This window comes from Phaseolus vulgaris, chromosome 3 (genome assembly GCF_000499845.2).
Source record: "Phaseolus vulgaris cultivar G19833 chromosome 3, P. vulgaris v2.0, whole genome shotgun sequence".
NCBI lineage: Eukaryota > Viridiplantae > Streptophyta > Magnoliopsida > Fabales > Fabaceae > Phaseolus > Phaseolus vulgaris.
The window spans coordinates 52216930-52228004 of NC_023757.2; the positions used below are offsets into that span (position 1 = coordinate 52216930).

The window sequence follows — 11075 nt, forward strand, 5'->3', positions numbered from 1 at the left end:
GGATGAAATAGTTGGGATCAATGCAATTTTACTTTTGTTTCAGCTTTGTTTCAGTTTTGTTTGGTTGTGTGTGATCGATAGATCAATATCCTCATTAAGAGATTGTGTCATTTAGTGTGAGGAAGAATCAGAGAAATGGAAATCAACTGCATTACCCTTTCCTCTATCCTGTGCTGTTCTGTGCTGTGCTGTGCTGTGGGGACGAATTTCAAGGCTCTCTGCAACTCTACACCACCCTGTGTCACTCCATGCAGAACAACATTTTAGCTTTTTTACATTTTTTTTTATCAACTAATCAAATCTTCATACCTTTTATATCATTCAAAATCTAATTATAATAAATCTTTTATGAGAATTGTTACCTGTAGTTATTCTTTTATATTATATTACAAAAGAGAGAGAGAAGATAATAAGAAAGAGCTGAAAAGTATAGTGTATTAATGCAGAATGGTCCTTGTGGGACCAATTGGGCCCAAGCAGGCTTTGGTTTATCCAATTGGTTGTCAAAGTCAACCCTTCATAAATTTAGTTTTTTTTTTTAAAAAAAGCAAGAGCTTAAGGGTGTGTTTGGATTTGAGATGAAATGGATTTGAAATAAAAGTCTGAAGAAAGTGAGATTCTTTATATTTGGGTATGTTACAATAAATTTGTAAAGAAATTATATTAAAGTTTGTAAGTGATTGAAAGTTGTAGATAAATAATTACTATTTATATTATATAATTAATTATATTTGTTTTATTATAATATAAATATAAATATGAATGAATTAATAATATAAAAATATAATATTTATTTTATATAATATAATAATTATAAAATATATATTTTATATAATATTTATTTTTATCTTAAGTTTAATTTAATTTTATAAAATTATTATTAAGAAATAGAATTTAAGTTTAGTTTAATCTTAAGTTTAATTTCATCTTATAAAATTGTGGATGTAATATAAAGTTTGAGAGTATCTTAGTTATTTCAATTCAATTTTATTAAATAAATAAAATTATCAATAAAGAAATAATTAAATAGAATGAAGAATTTAAGTGATACTTCAACTTTTATATTTAAGTGATATTCAGAAAGAATTATAGTAATTATTTTAAAGTTCATAAATATAATCTTTATATTTCTAATTATGTTAACATTTAAGACAATATAAAATTCATGCCAGAATAAAATAACTAACTTTAGGATAAATTAGAAAAAAAATAACTTTCTACTTAATATTTATATATTTTTTAAAATATTATGAACCACAAATCAATTAGATAGAAGAGAATATTACTCAAAATATCATGAATGTAAGCTCCAAACCAAACCAATTAGTCATGAGAAAATATTTCATTATATTACTTTATTATTGAAATTTTTTAGAAGTCAAATGAAAATTGTTTTCATCCCTCCTATGTGTGAAAATAATTTTATTTAAAATAAATAAATAACATTTTTTGTAGGTAGCAAATAATCCTTTAATAAAATAAAAATAACATGATAATATAAAATATTTTCCAATGCAATTCAACCTTCTTTTTAATATTCATCGGAATAATTGAAAGAACTATTTTCTATTTTTTTACTATATAACTTAGTGGTTCCACATTACTTAATACATATAACTAAAGATTATACTATATAACTTAAATGGAACATAAAAATTTCACAACTATATACTATCAGCACTAGATTAAAATATATAGTAAATTAATAAATATATTTGTTAAAATAAACTCAAAGATATTAAAGTATATATTTATATTAATGTTTTTTTAAAAGCTTAATCAAATGCACACATCTATCACACTAATGTAGCACACCAACATCTCCCTAATTAGTTATGGGACACATATAACCCATTTTCATTTAAGTATATAAACCTTTAATGTTTGTGTTTGCATATAAACCTCATACTCACTTATAATATATATATATATATATATATATATATATATATATATATATATATATATATATATATGTAAGCAAAGTTAAGTATGAAAAATAAACAGATTATTTAGTATGATAATTACATGATTATCTTAATGATGTAGTTAATATTATATCTGCAGAATGTGAAGATAAAATGAATGGAACATGTATTATTTGTCCTGCAGCATCTATTTATTGAATCCATTGAAGATAGAAGTTTGTGTGTTGTCTAAATAGAGAGATAGCATAAGATTTGAATGATTGGTGAAGGCAGAATAGTGAGTGGAGGTAAGGGAATTGCAATTATGTCCCACACCGCTTTCATCATTATTACCTTAGCGCGTGGAACATGTTTTCCTTCAACCATAAAAACATAGCATGTGCAAACTCAAATATTTTCAAACCACTTCTCCCATGATTCCTCAGACCATGTTGAATATTCATAACTCTCTTATGTTTCAAATTTCGTATTTCGTAGATGCTTTATGACGGTTTTTTCTTTAAAAGATGTCTAATTGAAGTTGGAAATGTTGGATATGAAATCAAAATCAATTGGGTTGGGCTGACTAGACACCATATTTAGTGAGTGAGCTTAATCATTGTACACTGTTGAAGCGCATGTGAACATTGTTCCGTAACTTCAAGTGAAAAATTGTTGGGTATGAAGTCATGACCAATTGGATTGGGACTACTTAATCACTGTGTCCATTTTATAATCTTTATTTAAATATATCAGTGTACTTGTAATTGGTGTACAACATGACAGAATGAAAACCTAATAGTTACACGTGTGGATGTAGGTTGCAGTTGGTAACCGAACCACGTTAAATCATGTGTTATTTATTTTCTTCAGTTGATTCATGATTATGTGTGTTGCTTCCGCGTGTGTTTTTCCCATCATGAAAAAGTATAAAGTGTCATTAGCCTTGACTCCCTGATTTAAGACTATATTGATGATACCGAAAAATCATAAAAACTCAAAAATCCAAAGGACATAGATGCAACTCACCTTAATAGAAGAGCTTAATGTAATATGCACTTAATACAATGCGTATACCTCACAATTAATGGCACATATCATGAGTAATAATCAATCTTCATGCGTTTTTTCTTTATACATTTGCCAAACTAAACTTCTCTTCCTTCCACATATATACTACACTTTATCATGATATTATGGTGGAAGAATCGAGAAAAGAAGAAGAAGAATGTGAAGGTAGTGATAATAGAAGAGAAGAGATGGTGTGGTGGTGAATTTAGAAATTGACATACATCAAAACACCAACGTATTTAGTTATGGACTTGCATTGCACCCAAATAAGCTCGTTTCATTTTAATTCAAACTAATTCTTTTTTACTTTTTATATTAAAAACATTTTTTTACACAAGACCCCACAATATTGCTTAACTAAAGTTAGCTACACAATTTTAGGTTTTGTGTGACCCACTATTGCCTATTTGGTAGGAATATACAGATGGAAAATCATAATCAAGTAGTGAGTCTCTATTATATTATTCAATAAAAATGCTCACATTAATGTCGTCAAAGATAACTAATATTAATACAACTTTAATTAGACATAGATTTAGTTCAATCGTAAATCATTTTTAACTAGGAAAATCGCGTAAGACTAAAATTGCAGTCAATATCAATTTATTGCAATTTTTATGCACTATATTATATGGAATTAAATAAGTTCAAAAAGCTTTGTGTTTATGTAAAATTAGCATTTACTAGAATAAAATTATTAAATAACAATTAAATTTAGATACAACATATAATGAGAAGTTTATTTTTCCTATCCCTGTTGGGTTCTGGATCCTTTGATCTGTATACAGCTGATTCGGTAAAGCTAGTTAGCGTTTGGTTTGGTTGGTTTTTTGACCGGCGTTTTGGGTGTCGATTTAGAAGTTAAATTGTATGTGTGTTTGTAAAAGGGTTGGACCACCCCTGAAGTGGTTCTCATTTATTGATTTTTTATTGCTGATCAAAAAAAAAAACAAATAATTAGTCATTTTATTAACTAAATTAGATATTAATTTAGAGACTAAAACATTATTGGTATCTAAAGTGTTTCTATTATTAATAAAAATTATAAAATAGTTCTAAATTGATATCTAAATTAACTACCTAAGTTTTAGTTACTAATATTTTATATGTTAAATTGATCTCAAAAAGACTAATAGAATCTAATTTAAAATATAAAGTAGTAAGTAATTAAAATCTTGATAGTTAAAAGTTAGATATCAATTAAAAAATCATTTTATAATTTTTTATTAATAATAGAAATTACTTTAGATACTACTAATTGATTTCCTTTATAAAATGATCTCTAATTTAATTAAATAGTAACTAATTATTTTAATCTTTAAAATTAAATTTTATTCAAATTTTTTTCTCTCACCATTCATTATTTGACTTTTTGGGTCTCATTTTTTCTTCTTCCTTTTCTCTACACATCTTAATTGAATTATAAAATTTGCTAGTAACCATTTCATGTTTACTTGGATTATAACATATGTGATATTGTAAAAATATATAACATACTTGGATTCTAAATTATAGTTTTAGAAAAATTAATTGATGTGTTAATTTTTAGGTTTCAAAAGATACATTGATTGTTTAGTGTGTTTCATTGATCATCACATACCATGGTCTAAGTATATCACCATGAATGTTAATGGGTTTTGTTCAGTGAGAACTAAATTTATTTTACTTTACAAAAAGTTATGATCTTGCAAGCAGTTACCACAGCAGTTAGATAGTGAATGTGGATTTTTAAAATTAAATTAAAGTGGTTAAAATCGACTTTAATAATTGTAATAGCAGTAGTTATTTTAAATCGAGGTAATCGAAGTTATGTTCAGTTCGTCAATGGATGAAAATCGAAACAATAACAATTAAAATTACCACGAAACCACATATTTAATTCACATAAAAAAATCATTTTTTTAAATAGTGTCTAGTGCTTAAAATTGAGACTTCATATACTTTGAATTCGAGTTTAGGATAAGTTTTAACTTCTTCTTTTTGTAATAAATTCTTAATTTAGCAAAAACAAATGATAAATTTTTGGTGGTCGAAGAAATTGTGATATTTTGTATTATTAAGGAATAAACTGTTGCTAAAAATATTTGAAAAGCAAAGTAATGGCAGCTTTGTGGTAGAGAACTAAAAGTCTTAGGTTCAATTAAGACTGAAAATGATTCAAACCAAATTAATTATGTTGTAATAATTGATTCGTTGAATTTCATTCGTAAACCAAATGAACCGGGTTCAAGTTAAATATTTAGCGTCATAAGAAAATGAAATTAACTTTAATCATATATAACATGACCCAATTTTCAGTTATATATATATATATATATATATATATAATATTTCTATATTAGAAATTAATTGGACTTAATCTATTTCGATCCTAAATTTGATGCTTGATATTATCATTATATATGAAAAAAAATGTGAAATCACTTTTATAATTTTGAAGAGCAAAATTGATGTTAAATATCTTTAAAAAATAAAATAAATAAATTTTATATCTTTAAAATTTTAAATAAAATTCAGCATTCAACATATAAAATATTATAGTATTCATTTCACGGTAACATTTGAAAGTAAATCCAATCTCCAATGCTATTTTGTCTTTTGTTTCTTGGTTTCAATTATATTCTGATACTCAAATTAGTTTTAGTTTGAGTAAAAGATGATATATGAGTAAAATGTCACAAATTAACAAATGTTCAAGTCAGTTTTGTAAATTTGTCTAACTCTGATTCTAGTGACTCTGGAACACAATCATGTCTTCTTGGATTAGTCGCAAGATAGACAATAGGTGATTGTTGGAGCTAACGACAAGGGTCCTTAGGCGGACTTCATTGTCAAAGGTGCGAAGTCTGGGGAGATTCATGTATGTGATGTTGACTATGGGTGGGTGGATGAATCTGTTCGAGAGTACTTCTCGAAGTATTGATGCTCGTCCATGATCGAGTCCTTTGTCACTAGTGTTGATATGCTATAGGACATTGTGTTGATGATACTATATCCCTGCGAAAATGTATCTTTTGATGTTTTGTGTTATGGATGAGAAAGTTTTTTCCTACTTTTGTTCTTGTCTAATAATGGACATTCACGTTCGATTCCCATTGGAAGAGTTCTTCATGGGTGTATTGCAAGTGTTGAATGTTACGTTGACACTGTTACATCTGAATAGTTGGACATCGTTGCAGGCTGTTCGGTTGTTGTGTCCGACATCAAACCTGATGTCGACACTTAAAATTGTTCTTACATTTTTATAACACTAGGTCGGGAGATCGGGTAGGGTGATGATATTTGAAAAACTATTATTTATTTTAGTTATATTGCATTCATATAGATTTTGAATTGAATAGTTGTTGAGATTAAATGTATATTAGATTTTATTTGTTAGAATTGGATTGAAATAATTGGAACAATAAATATAGAAATGAATTGGTATGTGCCCAATAATAAAGTTGTGTAGGAATTTTCACTCAATCGAGATATATCTCATTTAAGCGAAGTTGAAGCAGTAAGTTAGGTTTACTCTCGATTTAATTTTTGATCGAACAAGATAAATCTCGTTCAAATGAAAATTAGACAGTAAAATGTGTTTGCTCTTGACTCGATTTTTGTTCAAACAAGAACTTTATCTTTCAAGTGAGGATTTATTGCTCATTTGATGTCAATTTTTACTCAAGATAAAAGTCCTAAATAAAATTAATTTAGATATTTTAAAAAGGTGTTTCTTTAGTTTAGTTAAATGTATATACATTTATAAAAAAATATTGAATTATATGTTAACATTTGAATTGTTTAATTTTATTGAATGAATTATGCTTATAGAAATGTAGTGTTTATTGGTGACTTCTTAAATGTAATTTCGGGTGAATTGATGGTCTATGATGTGATGTAAACCATAGTATTTACCAATGAGGTAATGATATGTATTGTGTAGTAGTGAAATATATTTAATTTGGAATCTTTACAAAAAGATAATTTTGACTTTATTGTTTACTAAACTCACTGACATAAAGAAAGATAACAAAAGAAAATATTTAATTGATGTTTTCATGACTTAACTTGCTATTTGAAACGCAATTGAGTTTTAAAAGTTATAAGAGTTTATTCTACCAATAACTAGACAATGTTAATTGTCTTTTTATCAAGATAATGATAATGTGATAACTTCCCGCATAAATTTTGAAGTATAAATTCAACTTATTTCTATATTCTTTTTTTTTGGAATTCATCACATTTTAAGAGGCGAAGAAATGTAGGAAAACTCACAAATCAAGAAATAAAAAGTAATAAAATACAAAAATTGAGGCAAAAGTGTTTTAAGTCTTCTATGTTCACATATTTGCGAAGATTTACGAAAAATGTGATTAAAAATATATAAATTATATTAATATATATTTTATAATTATTATATTAACTATATATTATTAATCAATTCATATTTATATTTTATTATAATAAAATAAGTATAATTAATTATATAAAATATTATAAATAATAATAATTACTGAAAAAATTAATAAATATATAAAATGATAATTAAAATAAAAAAATTAATAATAAATTTATGAAATAATAACTATAATTAAAAAAATTATAATTAACAATTAATAATGATAAAAATAAATAACAGTAAAATTAAAATTAATTTATAATATATATTTTATAATTATTACAAATTTACATAATACCATTAAAAAGTCAAAATTATCCTTAATTTTATTTGTATAAAATATTTAATAATATTATTATATATATATAAATAATAATAATAATAAATATAAATATAATTATTTATACAATATATTATTATTAATAATTATAAAAAACAAATATATAAATTAATTAATTATTTTTTTATTATTCATGTATTTTTAAAAATAAAGATAAATTTATAAACATATATTTTAAATCTTTTAAAAAAATTAAAAATTTTAACACAACCATCGTATCATTTATAAAATTCAATAAACTTTTCTCACAAATCTACTTTAAGATACTTCAATCGCTTTCCAAATGAGTCTAAATTCACTATGAAAAATCTCATCCCCAATTCAAAGAATCTCATCCCCCCAATTCAAAGAGAGCATGATGAGTTTAATGTGATGTGAGTCCAATATGTGTGGGATGTGACACAAAATAGATACACACTTGAATTGCCCATATATAAATCACATGTACGGTGTGAATGCCAAATGTCTGAGATTCATGTAAATTAGGTAAGTTCTTGTAAATTTTCTATCACCTTGAATTGCCATTCAAAATTGAAAGTAACCTTCCCTAAACATTTTAAGAAAATTCTAACACCAGAGACCTTATGGTAAACAAACTGGGATTATATTAAAGGGACTAGAAGAAGTGTTGCATTGATAGTGTTTATAAACTATTTTTGACCTGAACTCTGAAGAATTCTGAACAATTGTGAGACTATATTGAAAGTATTGGAACATATCATATGATTATTTGTTAATTAGGGAATCCCAGAAACTGTAACTGTTATCACGTTCCATTGCAGATTAATCACAAAAACATGATGAATGTTATCTTACAGAAAGAAATTCTCAGATGGGTATAGTTCCATGCCATGCTCTGCTACTTTTGCCCAGTGAGAATCTGTGGCTGGAAAACGATCTCTTCATTGCAATTGGACTCAACACACAATGCAGCACCCTTGTTTTGTAACTCTCTCTGCGTGATCTCTTTGAAGGGCCAGGTTCAGTGGTAGAACACCCTTCCACATATGAATCTTCCTCTTCATGCCTCTGAAACGAATGGTCCATTGACACTGACCTACCAACGGATTCACACACTTCATCTCTTATCTCAATCACTCTGTGCCTTCCCTGCAAGCTACTCAAGTCACTAAAAGCACGCAATGCAGGCTTTGGATAAGCCCTGGCATGGTGTATGCCTTCTTCTTCCAACATCACCACCACTCCATACTCATTGCCACTTCCAACACTTTCACTCTCAGAAAAAGTTTCATTGTTCCTTAAAGAAGGAGCCTCTTCCTCTGGGGTATGAGCCCGAGGAACAGAACCGTTGTTGAAGGTGAATATGGCAGCACGACAAAGGGGGCAGCTAGAGTGAGACTTGAGCCAAGTGTCGATGCAAGGGGCATGGAAAACGTGGCTGCACTTTGGCAACAGTCTAACACTTTCATCGTCTTCAAACTCGCTCAGACAAACTGAACAATCCGTGACTGCAACAGAACCACCATCCCTTTTCTTGTACTTGAAAATTGCAATGGATTTGATCAGAGCCTCGTCAAGCCCGGTGCTTGAAGCGTTCCATGGTTCGTGGAGAGAGGGATTGTGAGTGGCTTGCAAGTTTTCATTTGGGTCTCTGCGTGCAGACTCTCTGGGGCCACAGTACTTGGATATGAGAGTGTAGTAACTAGCCAGAAGAAAAGCAGTGGCCATGATTCCAATGATTGCAATGACAAGAGGAGAGAAATTTGGGCTTGAATCATCATCAGGGTACTCAAAAGGTGGAGGAGGAGGATACACTATGTAACACCACTGTGGACAATACAAGCTACAAAATCCTTGAGAACAGTCTTTGCTGTTCATGTATGGAATCCAAGTTCTGGGGTTGGCAACAGCGGCCATGGATACTAACTCATGAATTATCTCAGAATCATGGTTTTCTGTGTTCCTATCTGGTATGTTTTCGTTTTCTGACAAGTGAAAGAAGCTATTGACAGTTTAACATCTCAGAGGACTAAAGAACACGACTTAAATAACAAACAGATAGCAATAATAGGTAGCAGAAGAACTTGTATATTACATAACAAGAAAGGAAAATTAAGGGGTGAAAAAGTTATATGTGAAAACAATGAATAGAAGCATAGGTACAAAATAAAGGGAAATGCTTATGAGTGGGAGAGAGAAAGGGAAAGAAGAGCATGCAGAGAGAGTTTTGGCAGAACTCACGTTTCCTTCAAGACAAGAGAAAACGTGAATAAGAGGCCAAATGCTTTAGATGGAAAGCAAATTGGAACTCTGGTGGGAATACTTTAACTTTTCTTTTTCCTACTTCTTTTTCTTTTGCTGTTCATAGCTTCCTTTTGTTTTTGTCTAGTTTATATATCTTGGTTGAAATTTTTTGTTGACCAAGAGGGAGGAGTACGGTGTGGTGATGTTGGTTGGGAATTTATTAAAATGATCAATGCTTTTTGATTTTTCTTTTTGTCCTATACTACCATCCAATTCAATGAGATTTCAATTCTTCATCTTATAGATTATTAAGAGTTCATTAATGGCTACAGCTATGAGAGGAGATAATTTGGCCGTCAAGTTAGTTGTACCTGACATGGAAGTGGGGTTATGCTATAAATTTTTGAACATGTTTCAGTATTCAATCACCATAAGCCATGTAAAAACCAGAAAGATATCTTGAGAAATTGCTTCTGGTTCTGTGGTGAGTCTTTGAATGTAAGCATATCACAGTGCTCTTTAAAAAAGATTTCACAAAAAATAGTAACGAATCTATTTTGCTGTGAACACTTGCACTTTTGCTATTTAATAAGATATGGTGCTCCACTGTCTCTTCCCTATGCATCATATAGATCCTTTCAGCAACTTTAGCTGTGATTATCCTATTTTACTTGAATTCTGAATCCTATAGTGAATCCAAGAACTTATATTTTTAATTGTGAATCATTTTATATGGTAAATAGTAAGATTCGTAAATATTTTAAAAATATAACACAAAACATAAATATGTAAAAATATAATTAATAATCACAATTATGTTAAAAAAGAATGATTGTATTGCTAATCAGATTAGGTTAATATTATAATGGTTGGATTTGACTGGATTGAATGGTCCAACTACTTTGTTAAATGCAAGAAAAATTAAAATTAGAGTTTTTATAAAATTTAAGTGATCTTATATGATTCACACCTAAACCTAAAATAAAACTCTAAGCGATGATATAGAACTGGTTCACAATTCATATACTTCGTGATACTATTCACACGATACAACTGCAATACAAGAATAAAAACAATTATTACACTACAAAAAAATCATCAAATAGAAACCAATTTTTAGAGACCAAAATAATTAGTTGTAATAGTAACTAAATTAGAGACCATTTTAGAA

At 28.1% G+C, this 11075-nt stretch overlaps 1 protein-coding gene across 1 annotated transcript; it reads right to left on the reverse strand.

Annotated features, from left to right (window-relative positions):
- Window positions 1-8375: 8375 nt before the first annotated feature.
- LOC137808674 (RING-H2 finger protein ATL51-like) lies at window positions 8376-10090 on the reverse strand. Its single transcript, XM_068609918.1, has one exon. It carries the CDS (start codon window positions 9575-9577, stop codon window positions 8528-8530), a length of 1050 nt encoding a protein of 349 aa, XP_068466019.1. The 5' UTR covers window positions 9578-10090; the 3' UTR covers window positions 8376-8527.
- Between the last annotated feature and the right edge of the window lie 985 nt (window positions 10091-11075).

Coding starts and splice junctions, on each gene's coding strand:
- LOC137808674 (XM_068609918.1), bottom strand. CDS start 9,577: ATGGCCGCTGTTGCCAACCCCAGAACTTGGATTCCATACATGAACAGC.